At 38.5% G+C, this 21,844-nt stretch overlaps 1 protein-coding gene across 1 annotated transcript in view; it reads right to left on the reverse strand.

Moving 5' to 3' along the window:
* RAPGEF5 (Rap guanine nucleotide exchange factor 5) overlaps positions 1–21,844 on the reverse strand; it is a 603,491-nt gene that overhangs the window by 37,578 nt on the left and 544,069 nt on the right. Inside the window, exons 17-23 of the mRNA XM_053714138.1 lie at positions 16,308–16,457; positions 13,167–13,258; positions 12,087–12,209; positions 10,313–10,491; positions 8,361–8,451; positions 7,821–7,871; positions 417–504 (exon numbers count right to left, since the gene is read on the reverse strand). Coding sequence (XP_053570113.1) covers positions 417–504; positions 7,821–7,871; positions 8,361–8,451; positions 10,313–10,491; positions 12,087–12,209; positions 13,167–13,258; positions 16,308–16,457 — 774 coding nt within the window. The remainder of the gene's footprint in view (positions 1–416; positions 505–7,820; positions 7,872–8,360; positions 8,452–10,312; positions 10,492–12,086; positions 12,210–13,166; positions 13,259–16,307; positions 16,458–21,844) is intronic.

A 21,844-nucleotide genomic window follows, 5' to 3' on the forward strand; every position in this document is an offset into this window, starting at 1 on the left:
ATCCTTTGTTGTAGGGGCAGCAATGCACTACTGAGAGCTAGCTGAACACATCTAATCAGCCAATCACAAGAAACAAATGTGTGCAGGCAGCAATCTATCGCTCACTAGTGGACAATGGATACCAAGAGAACAAAGTACATTTGAAAATAGAAGTGAATTTAAAAGTATCTTAAAATAACTTTAATTTTGACTTTCTTATCCCTTTAAATACATCACATATTAAAGGTATTCAAGCAGGACTCAGCCATGAGCCAAATATTGTTCTAAAAACACAGAAGTTTGGGGATGGTGCACAGGTAACTTTTTGTTTTCTCTTGTTTGTAATATTTATTAGTCTACATAAAATGGTGTAATTTAATTGCCAACATTCTAACAGAATACTGTGAAACCTGACATGGTTTGTTTAGAACAAATACCTTTCAAAAGTAAAGGCATAAAGGGGATTTTTGGAGGCTTCATTTTTTTGAATGCGTCTCTGTATGCTTTGTGGTTCAGAGAAGGATCCTGTAACATAGAAAACGAAAAAAAAAAATCAGTGTTTTATTAAAGGAAATGCCCATGCAATTTAACTAACAGCATTTGAATCCATGAAAGCTGAACAATGAAGAATTCTTACAGATCAACATCATGTCCCTTATAAGTAAAAATAGCACATCCATATGTAGCATTTAATGCCCTAATAATGTGTTGCGTAAATATTTCAAATATGCAACTTTCCCATAGACTGCGGGGCTATAAATAAAAAAAAATTAAACGCTGCCTATTTGAGTTTTGTGTATTATAATTTACAGAGGAGACCATGACAGGGACTTGTGGAAGGCAGAGGGGAAATAATACACTTCTTTGTCTAACTTCCATTTAAGGAAGTCTTATTTTGGAATGGATTGTTATTTCCTGACTCTGGTTAACATTTGTAAAATGATTTAAGCCCATTAGAAGAAAACATTTTATAAGTACATTTCTGAACCTTTAATAGCTGCATGTGTTCCAGTCCCTGGCAGTTAAAGGTTTATACCGTGATTATTTCTCTTCATGTATGTACACAATTAGACATAACATACCAAGGTCTGTAATGGTTAGAAACTGAAAATAACTCATTAAATGAGTGGGAGAAATAAACTAAATATCCAAGTAATAGGTTTAATAGCTGAATAGTGTAAAACCATTAGCCATCTAGACCTCACTTTAGCAGGGTTCTTACATCTGGTTGTATCTTAGTCTTTTTATTAAAGGGGCTTTTTAATACAAAACTGCATCCTCTAATTCATTAGAGCATATTATTTCTCCAACATTGGTGTGTCCGGTCCACGGCGTCATCCTTACTTGTGGGAAATATTCTCTACCCCAACAGGAAATGGCAAAGAGCACAGCAAAAGCTGCCCATATAGCCCCTCCTCAGGCTCCGCCCCCCAGTCATTCTCTTTGCCGCTCTGAACAAGTAGCATCTCCACGGAGATGGTGAAGAGTATGTGGTGTTTAGTTGTAGTTTTTTATTCTTCTATCAAGAGTTTGTTATTTTAAAATAGTGCCGGTTTGTACTATTTACTCTAAAACAGAAAAGGATGAAGAGTTCTGTTTAAAAGAGGAGTATGATTTTAGCAGCAGTAACTAAAATCAATTGCTGTTCCCACGCAGGACTGTTGAGCCCAGAGAACTTCAGTTGGGGGGAACAGTTTGCAGACTTTTCTGCTCAAGGTATGACTAGTCCATTTTCTAACAAGACTGTGTAATGCTAGAAGACTGTCATTTTCCCTCTTTGGGATCGGTAAGCCATTTTCTTAGACTCATAACAGAATGAAGGCTTATTAATGGGCTATATACTGGTTGACACTCTTGTGGGCTAAATCGATTGCTTTATTCAATATTTATATGAGATTTGAAGTGTTTTTAAAAAAACCTTAGAATTGGGGAACGTTTTTAGGCGCCAGGCAGTTGTTTAGACACCTTCCCAGTCAGGAAGGGCCTTTCACTATAGTAGGCAGAGCCTCATTTTCGCGCCATAATTGCGCAGTTTCTTTTGGATGCAGTGCATGCAGCTTCATGTCAGAGGGTCTGGTGGCCATTAGAAACGTTCCTGGAAGGCTTATTTTGGTGTTGTATAACCCCTAAGGACAGGTGAAGCCGCAGCAAACGCTGTGGCTGGGACTGTAGTGGGTTAAAATTGCTAATTGATACAAATTTGGTAAAGATCGGATATTTCCTTCATAGTTTTTCACACATTCAGAAATAAATTGTGCTCTGTTTAACATTTAAAGAGACAGTAACGGTTTTGTTTAAAAACGGTTTTATTGCATTAATAGCCTGTATAAGCCTGTCTAACATGTCTGTACCTTCAGATAGAACATGTTCTGTATGTTTGGAGGCCAAGGTGGTCCCCCCTTCAAATGTATGTGATAATTGTGCCATGGCGTCCAGACAAAGTAAGGACAGTACTGTCACATTTAATAAGGTTGCCCAAGATGATTCCTCAAATGAAGGTAGTGGGGATAGTTCTTCATCCTCTCCTTCTGTGTCAATACCAGTTATGCCCACGCAGGCGATTCCTAGTACATCTAGCGCGCCAATGCTTGTTACTATGCAACAATTAACGGCTGTAATGGATAATTCTATAGCTAATATTTTATCCAAAATGCCAGCGTTTCAAAGAAAGCGTGATTGCTCAGTTTTGAATACAGTAGAGCAAGAGTGCGCTGACGATAATTTATCTGTCATACCCTCACATCAGTCAGAAGTGGCAGTGAGGGAGGGTTTGTCGGAGGGAGAACTTTCTGATTCAGGAAGAATTTCTCAACAGGCAGAACCTGATGTTGTGACATTTAAATTTAAGTTAGAGCATCTCCGCGCCTTACTTAAGGAGGTACTAACTACGCTGGATGATTGTTACTCTTTGGTCATTCCAGAAAAATTGTGCAAAATGGACAAATTCCTAGAGGTCCTGATGCCTTTCCGATACCTAAAAGGGTGGCGGACATAGTGAATAAGGAGTGGGAGAAACCAGGCATACCTTTTGTCCCACCTCCTATATTTAAGAAAATGTTCCACATGGTCGACCCAAGGAAGGACACATGGCAAACAGTCCCTAAGGTTGAGGGGGCAGTTTCTACGCTAGCCAAACGCACGACTATTCACATTGAGGACAATTGTGCTTTCAAAGATCCTATGGATAAAAAATTGGAGGGTTTGTTAAAAAGATTTTTGTTCAGCAAGGTTTCCTCCTTCAACCAATTTCGTGCATTATTCCTGTCACTACAGCGGCGTGTTTTTGGTTCGATGAACTAGAAAAGTCGCTCAATAAGGAGACTCCATATGAGGAAGTCTTGGACAGAATTCACGCACTTAAGTTAGCTAATTCCTTTATTTTAGATGCCGCTTTGCAATTGGCGAGATTAGCGGCGAAAAATTCAGGGTTTGCAATTGTGGCGCGCAGAGCGCTCTGGCTAAAGTCTTGGTCGGCGGATGTATCTTCCAAGACAAAATTGCTTAATATCCCTTTCAAAGGTAAGACCCTTTTTAGGCCAGAATTGAAAGAGATCATTTCAGACACCACTGGGGGGAAGGGCCATGCCCTCCCACAGGATAGGCCTTTTAAGGCTAAGAATAAGTCCAATTTTCGTTCCTTTCGTAACTTCAGGAACGGACCGTCTTCTAACTCTGCAGCCTCTAGACAAGAGGCTAACGCTTCCCAGACTAAGCCAGCTTGGAAACCAATGCAAGGCTGGAACAAGGGTAAACAGGCCAAGAAGCCTGCTGCTGCTACCAAGACAGCATGAAGGGGTAGCCCCCGATCTGGGACCGGATCTAGTAGGGGGCAGACTCTCTCTCTTTGCTCAGGCTTGGGCAAGAGATGTTCCGGATCCCTGGGCACTAGAAATAGTTTCTCAGGGTTATCTTCTAGAATTCAAGGAACTTCCTCCAAGAGGAAGGTTCCACATGTCTCGCTTATCTTCAGACCAAATAAAGAGACAGGCATTCTTACATTGTGTAGGAGACCTGTTAAAGATGGGAGTGATACACCCAGTTCCAACACTGGAACAAGGTCAGGGGTTTTACTCAAACCTGTTTGTAGTTCCCAAAAAAGAGGGAACTTTCAGACCAATTCTGGATTTAAAAATTCTAAACAAATTTCTCAGAGTTCCATCGTTCAAAATGGAAACCATTCGAACAATTTTGCCTACAATCCAGGAGGGTCAATATAGGACTACCGTGGATTTAAAGGATGCGTACCTACATATCCCTATCCACAAAGATCATCATCAGTTCCTAAGGTTCGCCTTTCTGGACAAACATTTCCAGTTCGTGGCTCTTCCATTCGGTTTAGCCACTGCTCCCAGAATTTTCACAAAGGTGCTAGGGTCCCTTCTAGCGGTTCTAAGACCGAGGGGTATTGCAGTGGCACCTTATCTAGACGACATTCTAATTCAAGCGTTGTCTCTTTCCAAGGCAAAGGCTCATAGACATTGTTCTAGCCTTTCTCAGATCTCACGGGTGGAAGGTGAACGTAGAAAAGAGTTCCCTGTCTCCGTCAACAAGAGTTCCCTTTTTGGGAACAATAATAGATTCCTTAGAAATGAAGATCTTCCTGACAGAGGTCAGAAAGTCAAAGCTTCTAAACGCTTGTCAAGTTCTTCACTCCATTCTGCAGCCTTCCATAGCTCAGTGCATGGAAGTAGTAGGATTGATGGTTGCAGCAATGGACATAGTTCCTTTTGCTCGAATTCATCTAAGACCATTACAACTGTGCATGCTCAATCAGTGGAATGGGGACTATGCAGACTTGTCTCCACAGATTAAAGTAGACCAGGTAACCAGAGACTCACTCCGTTGGTGGTTGACTCAGGATCACCTGTCTCAGGGAATGAGTTTCCGCAGACCAGAGTGGGTCATTGTCACGACCAACGCCAGTCTATTAGGCTGGGGCGCGGTCTGGGACTCCCTGAAAGCTCAGGGTCTCGGGAAGAGTCTCTTCTCCCGATAAACATCCTGTAACTGAGAGCGATATTCAATGCGCTCCGGGCTTGGCCTCAACTAGCAAAGGCCCGGATTCATAAGATTCCAGTCGGACAACATGACTGTAGCTTACATCAACCATCAGGGAGGAACAAGGAGTTCCTTGGCGATGAGAGAGGTATTCAAGATCATCAAATGGGCGGAGGATCACTCCTGCCATCTATCTGCAATTCACATCCCAGGAGTAGACAACTGGGAGGCGGATTATCTGAGTCGTCAGACTTTCCATCCGGGGGAGTGGGAACTCCACCCGGAGGTCTTTGCCCAGTTAACCCAATTATGGGGCATTCCAGACATGGATCTGATGGCGTCTCGTCAGAACTTCAAGGTTCCTTGCTACGGGTCCAGATCCAGGGATCCCAAGGCGACTCTAGTGGATGCATTAGTGGCGCCTTGGTCGTTCAACCTAGCTTATGTGTTTCCACCGTTTCCTCTCCTTCCCAGGCTCATAGCCAGAATCAAACAGGAGAAGGCCTCAGTGATTCTGATAGCTCCTGCGTGGCCGCGCAGGACTTGGTATGCAGACCTGGTGAATATGTCATCGGCTCCACCATGGAAGCTACCTTTGAGACAGGATCTTCTAGTACAAGGTCCATTCGAACATCCAAATCTAGTTTCTCTGCAGCTGACTGCTTGGAAATTGAACGCTTGATTTTATCCAAGCGTGGGTTTTCAAATTCAGTGATAGATACTCTGGTCCAAGCTAGAAAACCTGTGACTAGAAAGATTTACCATAAGATATGGAAAAAATATATCTGTTGGTGTGAATCCAAGGGATTCTCCTGGAGTAAGATTAAAATTCCTAAGATTCTTTCCTTTCTCCAAGAGGGTTTGGATAAAGGGTTGTCAGCGAGTTCTCTAAAAGGACAGATTTCTGCTTTATCTGTTTTGTTACACAAACGCCTGGCAGCTGTGCCAGATGTACAAGTTTTTGTACAGGCTTTGGTCAGAATCAAGCCTGTTTACAGACCCATGACTCCTCCTTGGAGTCTAAATTTAGTTCTTTCAGTTCTTCAAGGGGTTCCGTTTGAACCTTTACATTCCATAGATATCAAGTTACTATCTTGGAAAGTTCTGTTTTTGGTTGCAATTTCTTCTGCTAGAAGAGTTTCTGAATTATCTGCTTTGCAGTGTGATCCACCCTATCTGGTGTTCCATTCAGATAAGGTTGTTTTGCGTACCAAGCCTAGTTTTCTTCCAAAAGTTGTTTCCAACAAGAATATTAACCAGAAAATAGTTGTTCCTTCTCTGTGCCCGAAACCAGTTTCAAAGAAGGAACGTTTGTTACACAATTTAGATGTAGTTCGTGCTTTAAAGTTCTATTTAGAAGCAACAAAGGATTTTAGACAAACCTCATCTTTGTTTGTCGTTTACTCTGGTAAAAGGAGAGGACAAAAAGCTACTGCTACCTCTCTTTCTTTCTGGCTGAAAAGCATTATCTGATTGGCTTATGAGACTGCCGGACGGCAGCCTCCTGAACGAATCACAGCTCACTTCACTAGGGCTGTGGCTTCCACATGGGCCTTCAAAACGAGGCTTCTGTTGATCAGATATGTAAGGCAGCGACTTGGTCTTCTCTGCACACTTTTGCCAAATTTTAAAAATTTGATACTTTTGCTTCTTCGGAGGCTATTTTTGGGAGAAAGGTTTTGCAAGCCGTGGTGCCTTCTGTTTAGGTAACCTGACTTGCTCCCTCCCTTCATCCGTGTCCTAAAGCTTTGGTATTGGTTCCCACAAGTAAGGATGACGCCGTGGACCGGACACACCAATGTTGGAGAAAACAGAATTTATGCTTACCTGATAAATTTCTTTCTCCAACGGTGTGTCCGGTCCACGGCCCGCCCTGTTTTTTTAATCAGGTTTGTTAAATTTCTTTCTCTATACACTACAGTCACCACGGCACCCTATAGTTTCTCCTAACCGTCGGTCGAATGACTGGGGGGCGGAGCATGAGGAGGGGCTATATGGGCAGCTTTTGCTGTGCTCTTTGCCATTTCCTGTTGGGGAAGAGAATATTTCCCACAAGTAAGGATGACGCCGTGGACCGGACACACCGTTGGAGAAAGAAATTTATCAGGTAAGCATAAATTCTGTTTTTTGCATTACTGATAACAATTAAATTAACCCTTGCTGCTCTTGAGCAGGACAGAACCTGTGACTGGCAGGGTCATAAAATTGCTGCTTCAGACTGGGACTTTACCTTTGTGTTTACCCACATTTGCTGGAGTTAAAAACAGAGAATTAGGGTCAGTAAAGCAAAAATTACATACTCAACAAATTAGTGCATGTAAAGTTTGCATTAGAATGTGCCTTTAATTTGAATTGTGTGGTTAAGAATCTGTTGAAACAATATAAAAGCATTGATAATAATGATGGTAGGAGGTGCTTATAGCTTACACTAGATGTGTTCAGGTAGGTCCCATTAGTCCAATTCTGCTGTGGTGCTGATTTTAACTATGTGTTTAACCCTTTGCAGGGGTTAAACACATAGCTATATGCCCCTTTAATATAACAAACAAATATCCTTTTTTGGGGATACACATGCGTCTAGTGGAACCGATTCAATTCTTGATTATCAAAAAATGTATTCTAGGTTTAACATGAAAAATCTTATCATGAAATTCAAGTGAGGCATTTGTTTGTCAATAGATTCTGCTCAATGAGATTTATATATATATATATATATATATATATATATATATATATATATATATATATATAAAATGAAAATGTACCTAAATTGTTAGCAAAAGTAATTTTATAGTTACTATATTACAATGCTCACAAGGCAGATAAATATGTTATAAACTGACCGTCAGACTTTCCAGTTCAGAGAAGAGCTTCTTAAATTTCCCTGGGATTTTCTTGGAATGAAAACAAAGAGAATAATTAATAGGCTACGTGTATAGCACAGTTTTACACAAAAGAAACTGCACTTTGAAGTGGCTACATAAACCTGTGTATACTGCATAATGCTGCGTGAATGCTAAATGCCAAGCACATGTATACAGCAGTGTGGCTGACAAATGAAATAGAGGGGCGGGAAGGAGTGAAATAAAGGAACTTACAAATGCATGTGGGATTTGCATAAAGATATGCTGAGGATTAATTAAATTTACACTAGCAAACAGAGATAGGGACAGGCTAGATTAGGCTTCTAGTTATCTGCCCTCGACATCTATGTTTCCACGTTTGTCGGGTTTAATGTACTGTAAGTAATGTTAATTAGAAAATATGCTGTTATAGCTTACTCCTTGCTCTACTGTTTCTCTGCATTTAACTGATAAGCCTTAAGCAGCATTACAGTATATCACACGTATGTGCTTTGTCAGCAATATGAATATTAATCTTACCTCCCATGTTTGAGAAAGTCGACTGACAGATGCTGTATTCAAACCCATTATAATGGCAAAGAAAGAGTTCAAGTTCCTCAGAGATTTGCAACTGCAAAAAAAAATAATGCAATGTATTGTAACATTTGTACTTCCTAGTAGACATTTGTAATAGTAAACATTCCCAGGACATTAGGTAAAGAATATTTTATATTGTAGAATGTGATAAACGTGTTTTTTATGTGTTCATGACATCTCTGTGAATGACATTCAAAAATTAAGGAAATAATGCATCAAACTATGTAAAAATATATATAGACATTTTTTTAGATATACATACTGGAGTTCAAAAGTTAATTTTAGCTTTACTTAGGAGACGTTTCAAGGTATTAGCCCCTTTCTCAGCCCTTCAGAATTACTGTCTGAACCAGGCATCCTGACAGTTGCTTTTTTATTAAAGATATAGCCTCGTCAAACAAACTTCCATTATTCAAATAGAGCATGCAATTTTAGGCAACTTTCTAATTTAGTCCTATTATCACATTTTCTGTGTTCTCTTGGTATCTTTATTTGAAAAAGCAAGAATGTAAGCTTAGGAACGGGTCCATTTTTGGTTAAGCACCTGGGTAGCGCTTGCTGATTGGTGGCTACATTTAGATGTTCCAATTTACCCATAAAGGTGTTCAATAGGATTGAGGTGAGGTCACCAATCTTGTGAAACCATGTCTTCATGGACCTTGCTTTGTGCACAGGGGCACAGTCATGCTGGAACAGGAAAGGGCCTTCCCCAAACTGTTGCCACAAAGTCAGAAGCACCCAATTGTCTAAATAACCTTTGTATCCTGTAACATTAAAATTACTCTTTACGGAAACTAAGGCGCCTAGGCCAAATCCTGAAAACATCCACAGACCATCATCCCTCCTCCACTACACTTAACAGTAAGCACTATGCATTATGGTAGGTAGCACTCTCCTGGCTTCCATTCCACCAGACTGCCAGATAGTGAGAAATGATCATCACTCCAGAGAACACTGTTACACTGCTCTAGAGGAGCTTTACACCACTCCAGCTGACCCTTGGCATTGTGCATGTTGATGTGAGGCTTGTGTACAGCTGCTGAGCCATGAAAACCCATTTCATGAATTCTTGTGCTGATGTTGCTTCCAGAGGCAGTTTGGAACTCTGTAGTGAGTGACAGAACAGATGATTGGCATTTTTACGTGTTACTCGCTTCAGCACTCAGTAGTCCTGCTCTGTGTGTTTGTGTGGTCTACCACGTCGTGGCTGGGCTGTTGCTGCCCCTAGACACTTCCACTTCAAGCGTCTAACACTTAACTGACCAGGGCAGATATAGTAAGGCAGAAATTTCACAAACTGACTTTCATCAAAAGGTGTCATCCTATGACAGTGTGTCCCATTGTGCTACTACTAGGGAGATTTCCTGACTATATGCTGGGTTTTATGCACATTGTAGCAATGATGGTAGCTGAAACACCTGAACTTACTTTATTATTTATTTTGTCCACTTTTTATGTCATTTAACTGTAAAAGTTGAGGATTTTCTAACTGTCAGTACTTGAAATGCACTCTGCTGATTTTTCAAGGCTTATCCTGCTACATATTTCCCTAATTGGTTTAGCAGATAACGCTGCAGTTTGCAGACTCAAGTCTAGAATGGCGCCTCCACATAAGGCAAGTGAGGGTGGCGTTTGGCTATTGAAAATAATTGCAGCAAACAAAATTTGTTTCAGAAATGTTGAGACTTGATTGATATGTTATTCTATATAACAATAACAGAAATGTCTTGTTAATACAAAGTGTTTGCTGGCCCTTTAACATAATGGTGATATTGAATTAACTTTATATAACAAATTTGTATTTTCTGAATTGGTCTACATGTATTTAAACTGAAATATTGTAAAATACATATATTATGTAAACAGTGCCAGACAGGCGTCAATGTCGGACTTACTGAGCAGCGATTTTGATGAACTTTTTCACCAGCTGCACACGCTTTCCCAACTGGTTACACAGGAGTATTTCAGTGGCTACCCATAGCTGAACCTCATTACATCTTTGAAGTAAAAGGCTCAGGTTCAACGTGTTTTCACCTTTCCCCTGTCGGCTGAATGTGAAATAAATCAGTTCTTGCTGCAAAATAAGGAAGAAAAGGAAACAATTTTAGGTTGAATATGTTCTTTAACTGTGTGTTGCATAAGATTCTCACAGCTTACTATACTAGAGAGTAGAACAGTCAGAACACATTTAGTTAATTCATTTATAGTTATATAACTAGGTATGTGGGCTAAAAACTTACATTAAGTAGCTCCTTCATGTATAAATAATTTACCTTGAATATATCTGTACCTATACATCAGTTAAGTATACTAAATAAGCTAACATTACTAGTATGGGCAATAAGTAAGGTTGCCAGTGCTGAACTGGACAGGTTTATTTTCTCCACCTGTTAAATTTAAACTAAAAAAAGACAATTTAAAGTCCTGCTGACATTAGGTACATTTTTAAAGCTTCCTATGTCTTGTATTGCCTACACGTGTGCTAGAAATAAGAGGCACGCAAGTGTTTAAACACTGCATTAATGCACAGTGTCTGTCTGGTACACCTTCTGTTGTAAATAATTTAGGTAAAATAGAGTGAAATGTTTGGTAGAAGGCTATAACAAATAGAGCAGAAAACACTAAAACCTGCAGGAAATATCCACTTTATAAAAGGATACAAAACTAAGAGGATAGAAAAAATAGCACTTTAGTTAGTACTGTCACAAAGGTTAAATCACTACTAGCACACAGGGGTTACAATGACTGGTATTTGTGTTACTGACACAACAGGGGAAAATGATTGCTTTTCATTTACAAGCACAAAAGGGGTTATATAACTGGTTTGTATGTATTACTGGCATAAAGTATTACATCCCTACCCTGTGTATTATTGTTATTGACATAAAAGGAATACAACTAAATTACATGGTTTGTGTATTATTGGCAGGATATGGAGATGAGTTTCATCCACCTTCTGCCAGATGCGATTGCAATATAAGATAAGGTAAAATCAAGAGACATTAAACTCAAAAAATGCTGCCGTGCATGTTAAGAGCCCTATTTCAAAATTTAAAAACACAATTGCCTAAATAAAATAGGTTATGCCAAAGTGTATGTTTGTACACAACTAGCCCATTGGCCAGTTTGCTTATTGGCTGATAAGGACAACTCCCACAGGTTTGTTTGTCAAAAAGAACTTGCCAAACTAGGAGAAAATATTTATTTTTTAAGCACAGAAACATCTATTTTATGGGGAAAACCCCCCATCTATGCACTCTTAACCACAACAAAGACCCTCGGATCACAGCCGTCTGACTTGGCAGTTCCGCTTGGGACCAGTAGTGAACATAAAGGTACAGGGTTGCTATTCTTAAAATTACGAATTAGACCATGCCCTTTTTAAACTATAATGGCCTTTAAATGAGATTTTTAAAGGTAATCCAGACATTCCATTCCATTATACACATTTTATAAACACGTCCTTTCAGTGGTCATTTTCAACTTGGAACAGCGTTTGGATGTATATTCATACAAATATTTGTATGCAAGCTATTACGTATTTCTATAATTAGATTTGTAATTCATATTCTATTAAAACACAACCAAATGCAGACATAGCACATAGAAAAGAGCATACAGAATGAGATCTGGCCTGTATGCTAGAATTTTATTGCCAATGCTTCTTACTTCATGTATCGAATTGAAGAGACTCCAGTCGAAGTTGGTTAATTCCAAGGAGATATCCCAAGTATTCATCCCCAGAATTCTGACACTTCTTGGTTGTGTCTCCTCATTTTCTGCAAATGGGTTCTACAACAAAATTAGACAATTTAAGTAGAGCACAGTTGTGGTCTAGGGGGATAATTAAGTGAGGGCAAACTATTAGAAAAGCAATCGACTCAGAGTGCTCTTTATATTTTCATGGTTGTTCACATTCAATGAGCTTATTCAGTCAATTTAAGAAAAGGCCTTGAAAGCAGAACAGTGTGATAAATTGAAACTCATTCAATAAAGCATGTGGGTCGGCAATTCAATTATAAATAAACTGACCAGGCAAAAGGCAGAATGGCAAAATATAGCATGTGCTCATTAACTCTCTCCATACTGAGAAGCATGCTTTTAAACAATGGAGGTTTCATGAGATAACTGCTTCATGAAAAAATACGTTACAGGAGTGTTAACTAAACAAAAAGTAAAAAAAATAGTTCCACATCACTAGAAATTCATTTTTTTATTAGAACGTATGTTCTTTAAAAATAAAAACGGTAAAAGCTTTTTTTAAAAAGCCCCTGAATATATTTCATATACTATTTATATGATATTTTAGCACATTTACCTTTTAAAGATAATGTAAACTGAAAGTTTTCTAGCTTTGTATAGAATAGGCTCATTGTTTATTTAATATGGCTGCTAAAAAAAACACACAAAAAAACTGTCTGTATCTGCTCACAACACACACACACCTTGGGATCTCAATGACTGCAGACGGACACTCTTATCGATAATTTTGATAACTAGAAATCAAGGAAAACTGATATGCTGTATGGTAATCGTCACGGCATCTTATCACTTGGCACTGTGTATTTGTGATTATTTTTTTTACGCTACTAGGCTTATTTCGAATTCCAAATATTCTACATTCTGCACACACACACAATATATTTATGTATATATAAAATATATAAACAGGTGTATATATATCATGTATAAAAATATGTTGTTGGAAAATATTATTAGTGCCCTTGTATGAGTAATAATATCACTTACCAGTGTATCACTTTTCCTGTAAGTATAAATACGACTTGATGACTCCAGGGTTTTAGAAAGCACCAGTTCATTTGGCAAAAGCTCATGTTTTTCTGTAAAGATTTAAGAAGAAAAAACAAAACATTCACATCATTGCTGCAGAATATGAAATTAGCTATGTTTCAGATGAAGGCTTGCCGGTGGCTGGTTATCTCTGTATGCTGGTGCGGGTGAAGCAAAAATCCTTTGCAACAAAATAGTCCTATTTATAGCCTTAAGTTGATGCACAATCTGTGTTCCAACAATTTAATGGAAAAATTTACAGCACTAAGTAAAACTGAAGGGCAGACAGTAAATTGACCTAGCGGGCACATTCCCTCAGCTGGTGCTATATCTCCATAAAAAAGCATCACGTTTGAAAAATGGGCCAGGACACTGGAACAATGGTTGATATAATGTGATTGCCCTCCAGGATGAAAACTGCCTCTTACCGAGTTGAATTGCTATGTTGTTAAAATGGTTATTGTGATTATTAACAATTATTTTTATTTTACTTATTTATGAAAATCAGACATTTTATATGGCAAGATGATATATTATTGCAATGTAATGTATCTGAGGACTAAAGAACTGCCTTGTAATTATTGTCAGGAAACAATAATTAAAACCATTTTTCTTAACTGTGGCCACAGGGACCAACAGGCATGTCAAATTATAAAGATATCCATAGGCAGGCACAGATTGGTTAATCAGTAGCTCAATCAGTGATACAAAAGAAACACAGAAACGGTTTCTGAATGGATAAAAGCTTTACTAGCAATAGTGTACAACATATTAAAGGCTGTGACACACTGCAAGCGATGCAGCATGAGGCGATGCAGCATGAGGCGATGCAGCTGCTTCGCACCGCGTCACATCGTTTCTAAAGTTCAATTATTTTATCTCTGAGCGCTCAGCTACGCGACCTGACGCAGCAGAGTGCTCAGAGATGAAAAGGCAGGACACACTGAGCGCGCACAGCTGCATTTACACGCTGCGCACCGCTCCGCTTGCAGTGTGTCACAGCCTTAACAATAACAGAAAACTAAGTTATTTAAAACATGGTTTTTTTTTTATCAGTGCCACACTACACCATCTTTGGCAAAGATATTGTAAAGAAAAATTGTGAAAGTCTCTGTATATTTGCACAGTGCATATATGCATTTAAAGGTACATTAACCCCCTCACTACAGGGACTTTAAGAGAAGAACCTGCGCAAAATACCAGAATTTTGTTAGCATTTTTGGTATCACTACATTTAAACAGAAATAGAGCTTTGTTTTTTTTATTTACCTGTTAAAACTATATATTTTTAAGCTGACAACCCAAGGTATTGATCTAGGCCCATTTGGTATATTTCATGCCACCATTTCAAAGCCAAATGCGATTAAATAAAAGAAATCATTAACTTTTTAACAAACTTTGGGCTTCTCACTGATATTATTTACATACCGCTTGTGCAGTCATGGCACACATGGTTGTAAAAGCTTTTCTGGGATGGTAATTAGAAGGCCGCTAATTTCAGCTATGCGCCACACTTCTATTATTCCTGACAGTGAAGGGGTTAATCAGGTAGCCTGTAAGGGTAATTTTAGCTTTAGTGTAGAAATTACCCTCCCACCTGAAACTTCCCACCCCCTTATCCCTCCCAAATAGCTCTCTTCCCTCTATAGTGCCACCTACTAACAAAATAGCCGAATGCTCATGTCTACTGTATAGTATGCAGCTGGCTCAGGCAAAGTACAGAATCTGAGCTCCAGCTTCTCTAGGAAGTGTGGAGCAAACACACATTTCAGAGGTATTTTACAGAGAAAAACAGGCAAAATAAATAATGATTGTACATTAAAATGTGTTATATTTTCATGAATTAAACAGTTTAAGGGAGACTACATGTTGAGTTTGCATTTGCATCACTTCAGTTCACTTCATAAATTCCAGTCTGTAAAATGTTAATGAGTCTTTTTTTAGTGCATTTTCTGTTTTTGTTAAATAAAATATAAACCTAACAGTTTTGCACCTGAAAGGACCTGTCCATAAAATCACCAAAGAAGATTAAACAAAGAGCAAGTTTGCTTCAGACAGAGTCTATATCACCTGGGCTTTTCAGATATTTAATGCAGCACATTAAAGGGACAGGAAACACAAACATTTTCTTTCATTATTCAGATAGAGTATACGATTTTTAAATACCTTTCCAATTAAATTATGTTATCAATTATGCTTCAGTCTTTGTTGAAGGAGCATAAATACACTACTGGAAGCCAATGACAAGAGGCATATATGTGCAACTGACAATCAGCGGCTAGCTCACAAGCCTACCTAGGTATGATTTTCAACAAAGAATATCAAAAGAACAAAGCAAATGAGATAATTAAAGAATTTTAAAGTTGTTTAAAATTATATGCTCTATCGTAAAATAATAATTTGGGGTTTTATGTCCCTTTTATACTATGCTGGCTAGAATGAATGTTAATTAAATTGTATCAATTCAAATAAATTAATTATCAGTATTTTATCATTGTAACTCCTATTACATTTTTTATTCTGGATTAAACAATAAATATTAACTACGCCTTTATTGTTTTTTTTTTTTCCTTTTCCAGAATGAGTAAGATGACACCTTACTTGCTTGACCCCTACACAACGCAGAAATATCATCACACTCCCACTTCTTCATCTGTTCAATTCCAAAGAACTAAACAGCATCCAATTATAAATGCTCCACAGGACTGGGTCTGCACAGAAAATACATCTGCATTGCTTATTTGTTACCCTCATCATCCAAAGAGCTGCTTAAGGATTTTATACTTTCTAAGAAATGATACTGTTAAGAGCACCATCACATGTGAGCTATGGATATACAAGGTTTATTCAGTATATGGAACGCAGTGAAGTAAATGTATAAACATAAAAAAGTATCTTGCGCTCAGTCCCTTGGAAAGGAAGTCTAGAGTTTATCTAACTGTTGCCATGGTAACATCCCTCTGCTAAAATTTCTCTGCATTATCTGTGGTCATCCAGCTGAGAACATCCCCAAAGGTATGAGTAGCAATGCTTGAAATTGTCAACCATTATTCTTTACAGACACATGTAATTGTGAAAGAAGAGGAGGATGAAAATTACCCCCAGAGAATGAAACACTGACAAGGGCCAGGTCTTCTTCGGGATGCTGAATTCTTTCAGCCATTATCTTCAGCAAATCCTGCACCGAGCTGGATACTTTAGTCCTGATGCTGACATAGGAATGGTCTGTTATGTAGACGCGGCAGAAAACTGCACAAAAAAGGAAGAGAACAGAAGTAAGAATTCCATGCACAACTCAATAAAACTCTGCCTCTGTCAGCATCTCATTTCCAGCTATGTTTGGTATGATGAGAGGAGATAGTCTGGCAGGCAAAACATCAACACTTCATTGGTAACCACACTCTCGAGGGGATGAACGGTTCAAAATATTTGCCTGTCAAAATTCAGTTTTTTAATTAAAGGGCCATGAAAGTCAAATTAAACTTTCATGATTCAAATAGAGTGTACAATTTAAAAAAAAAAAACAACTTTATTTTCATCATCAGATTTAACAATTTCTCTTGGTATCGTTTGTTAGCTCCTTTCCATTAGAGCATATATACATATGCTCAGAAGCATGTACTTGGCTTGCACACTATATGGCAGAACTGTTTTGCAGCAATGTTTGTAATAATGTTATTTCTAACGCTTTGTATAACAATATTATACATATAGTTTTCAGGACATGAATGTGTACTTATGCAAACTAAGTTTAAACAAAGAATACCAAGAGAAAGAGACACATTTGATCATAGAAGTAAACTAAATAGCTTTATGAAATTGAAGGCTATATTAGTAGTAGCTTAGTCAAGAAAGTTGAACTTTAACTTCCATGTCCCTTTAAAAGTACAGTGGGCTAGATTCACAACATTTTCCTCCAGCCTCTCATGTTCTTGCTTTCTACGTAAACCTTACATTAAAACGTCCTTATCTCCAAGTAATAAATAAATATTAATAAGTATGACTGAAAATGCTGTTAGTAAAATTCACCAAATGTGTTCCCCTAACACAGGCGTGTATGGGAAACTAAAGCAATGTGGCACATTTGAAGAGGTACAAAATTAGTTATATGCCTACCTCACACATTAAGCAAAATACAGAATATTATTCAAACATAAACACACTGTCATACATACACAGATACACATATATACATACACCTAACAATACATGCACGCACACACACACACACACACACACACACATTCACATATACATACACACAGCCCAGGTGCCCCATGACATTAATACAAAAAATTGTATCTGCATTCATTTTCCTTTATGAACAAGGTTATATGAAGAGTTAGACATTAGTCAAACAAAATGTACATGAAGAATGAGCGGAGGTCAATTGCAACATCCTATTCCTTTTGCCTAATTGCTTTTCTGCTGTTTAGTTAATAATTGCAACTTAGCCTATCATTGTACCAGGCACCCCTACTACTCTCCATATGGACAGTACATTATAAAATTTAGTGGGGACCCCCAGTTTAATAAGCACTGATTTATACCACATATTAACCAGACTTAAATGCATTTTCTAGAGAATCCCAGGGCAAAATGTTAAAATGTGACCCCCTTAAATTCTAAAATGCAGCCTTCCATGTCTCACTGTTTAGTTTTAAATGAAGCACCCATAGAGGCACAACACATGCACAGACACCCTTAGATATCCACATGCACACAAACACACAGTCACCTTAGACATCCACATGCGCACACATAGGTACCCAGACATCCACATGCACCAACACACACAAGCACCCATAGACATTCACATGCACACACACAAGAACTCTTTGACACCCAAGGCAGCTGCCCTGTTTGCCCACCGAAAAAACTGCCTGCTGAAATGCCTTAAATGCAAGTTCCCAAATCCTGATATGCTACATTATTTTGGTACTGTCCAAAAAAATTTATGACCACATAAGGAACTTGTTGGTTTAATTTGGTGAATAACTTAAATTGTTCCAAATTACCAATTCTTTTTCCCATAACAGAATGTGTTATGCTCAAGATTTAACCTTTGTCTTTAAAATAATTTTTATTGTTTAAAAAGATAGATAATCCCTTTATGACACATTCCCCAGTTTTGCACAGCGAACATGGTTATATTAATATACTTTTTACCTCTGTGATTACCTTGTATATAAGCATCTTTTGACAGCCCCTTGATCACATTGCTATTTATTATCTATTGACTTGCATTTTTGCCAATTACTCATAAATAATTCCACAGGCATGAGCACAATGTTATCTATATAGCCCACATGAACTAGCAGTATCCTGTTGTGAAAATAAAATAAAAAAGCATGTGACAAGAGGCTGTCTGTAGTGACATAGAAACATGCAGAAATGTAAATGTTATAAAGTATATCAATATAACAATATTGGTTGTGAAAAGCTGGGGAATGGGTAGTAAAGGCGTTATCTATCTTTTTAACCCCTTAGTGACCAGACCATTTTTCAATTTTCTACCTATTCTACCTGTGACGGTTTACTGGCTACCCGCCAAGGATTCTCCCAATACCTGGAACCAGATGCTATGTAGGAGAGAAAGTGATTTTAGCAGAAGCCCACCAAATAACTAGACAACCTATTTAGGAAACACACAATACATTTATACACAAACTGATCTTCATAAAAGTCTTATCAGTCCCTCAAATCTCCCGCCATTCCCGTCCCTCCAGACAGGCTGGCGCCACCATAGTGTCCATTATTTCCCAGTGTCCAGCGGTACAGGGATGGTGCATTCGGGGTGATTCCGGGGGAGCGGTGGCACTTCCAGGGTGTCGTTGGAAAGTCATTGGTCCCCAGCTGATACAGTCCAAAAAGCGCCCTGATCCATGGCTGGGGGCCGGAGCTATGGATGTTCAACCGTACACCGGGAAGGCCGCTGGAGACTAGGTGATGTGGTGGAGTACAAAACCCCCGGTTCCCATGGGAGCTCCTCCCGGGCAATCACCCAACCTCTCGTCCTCCCCAAGAAGTATTAATTTTTAGAAGAGCAGAGCTCTGGGACAAAGGACCACTGGAGCGACCGGGTTAAAGAGAACCAAGCTGATGCGGCCGGCGGTTCCATGGGGCCGGCCTGCCGAAGGGTAGTCTGCTGAATAGAGCTCGGAAACCCCGGTTCCCAATGGAGCTCACCTCAGGCAACTGGCCTACCTCTTGCCCTCCCCAAGGGGTACCAATCCCCAAGTGAGCGGAGCTCTGGGACAAGGGGCCTCTGAAGCAGCCGGAGGTAAAGTTTCCTGGAGGGTGCTGGATGCTACATTTCTCACAAAAGGGAAGGGTTTGGAGATTGCAGTTGCTCTGAGGAACCCAAAATCGTCAAGAAATGAGAGGGGGTGAGGTAGTAGGGGTTTAATCCTTGCAGCCCGGTATCCGTCACACTACCCATCTTACAAGGGCTATTTTTACATTTCTGCGGTGTTTGTGTTTAGCTGTAATTTTCCTCTTACTCATTTACTGTACCCACACATATTATATACTTTTTTCTCACCATTAAATGGACTTTCTAAAGATACAATTATTTTCATTATATCATAATTTACTATAATTTTGTTTATAAAATATGATGAAAAAATGGAAAGTTTTTCTAACTTTGACCCCCAAACTCTGTTACACATCTACAACCACCAAAAACACCCATGCTAAATAGTTTCTAAATTTTGTCCTGAGTTTAGAAATACCCAATGTTTACATGTTCTTTGCTTTTTTGCAAGTTATAGGGCAATAAGTACAAGTAGCACTTTTTTTTTTAAAAGTTAGTAATAGTTACATTGTAACACTGATATCTGTCAGTAATCCCTGAATAACCCTTCACATCAAATGTGATCAAATAAAAAAAAAACGTTAAATTTTTCACAAACTTTAAGTTTCTCACTGAAATGATTTACAAACAGCTTGTGCAATTATGGCATAAATGGTAGTAAATGCTTCTCTGGGATCCCATTTGTTCAGAAATAGCAGACATATATGGCTTTGGCATTGCTTTTGGTCATTAGAAGGCCGCTAAATGCCGCTGCGCATCACACTTGTATTATGCCTAGCAGTGAAGGGGTTAATTAGGTAATTTTAGGGTTAATTTTAGCTTTAGTGTAGAGATTAGCCTCCCACCTGACACATCCCACCCCCTGATCCCTCCTTGACCCCTCTCAAACAGCTCCATTCCCTCCCCCACCCCCCAAAGGTCACCACCATCTTAAGTACTGGCAGAAACTCTGCCAGTATAAAAATAAAAGTTTTTTTTTTATTTGTATTTTTCTATATTTTCTGCAGGGTAGTATCCCACCTTACCTCCAACCTCCCTGACCCCCCGAAATAGCTCTCTAACCCTCTACCTATTAGCCGCTATCTTGGGTACTGGCAGCTGTCTGCCAGTACCCAGTTTCCTATATTCTTTTGCTTATTATTTTTTTTCTATAAATAAACTTTTTTCCTGTAGTGTAGCTGCCCCCCATCATTCCCCTACCACACCATTTTACTTTTTTCCGTTCTGTAAGCGGTCCCACCCACTCCCGCCCCTCTGGCGATGGGCTCCCCAACCACCTCCCTCCTATCCCTCCCGCTTCCAGCGCTTGAAACCCCTGAGGACATACCAGGCACGACAGTTTTTTGTAGGACGTACCCGATACGTCCTTGGTCGTTAAGGGGTTAAACAATAACAATTCAATTATAGAAAAAAAAAACTACAACTTTATGACAAACAATAAAATAATTAGCAGATCAATTAATAAATAATACATGGATTGGATAAGATGGCAATTAGACAACTAGTAACTTTTAAAATCATTGAGATACTTTTTATAAACAAAATAAATCTTATATTTTATCTACCCCCACTCAAATGTACATGATGTAAACTAGATTAAGTAGACATATACTGCTCTATCACACTTTCTATTTCCAAATATAAAGCGCTTTTTGTTTTCCTAATTTATTTCCGCTCATTTGTGATTTAAAATGTGATTTTGTTTTGGGAATACGGCTGTAGTTCACCCTTATGTAAACTAGGAGGTCAAAAATCTCAGTTTAGTGACACTTTATAAATAACATTTTGCAGTTATATATTTAAAATTGTTTTCTAGAGGCATTTTACTAAATGTTAATGGAATCTACTGATAATTGTTTATTTGTTTGAATTTAAATAACAGAGGATGCAGATACCTTTTTGCTACACCAAACCTCTTTTTTTAAACTTTACAGACATTTTTTATCCTTTTACAGAACTCCAACAAAGCCCTTACCATATTTTATTGTTCATCACAAAACTGTTTGAAACTATTTGAACATGTGTAAAGCAACATTTTTTACCACTTCAAATAAACATAGAATTTTACAGCACATAGTAACCATAGCCCCAACAAGTCAGTCAATATTCTCTAAAAAGGGTAAACTTAAAGTGATAGTAAATCTCACTATATGCTAGCAAAGTGCAGAATTTACTGAGGAGTCATCCAGTTGCTAGTTTTAAGGAGAAATTAAATATAGTATAGAATTGTTAATGTAGGGTTTTCAAAATTGTGTTTAATCATGTATACTGTATCTGCACTTTAATACCCTTTGATAACAAATATTGAGGTTTACGATCA

Source organism: Bombina bombina, chromosome 5 (genome assembly GCF_027579735.1).
Source record: "Bombina bombina isolate aBomBom1 chromosome 5, aBomBom1.pri, whole genome shotgun sequence".
Classification (NCBI taxonomy): Eukaryota; Metazoa; Chordata; class Amphibia; order Anura; family Bombinatoridae; genus Bombina; species Bombina bombina.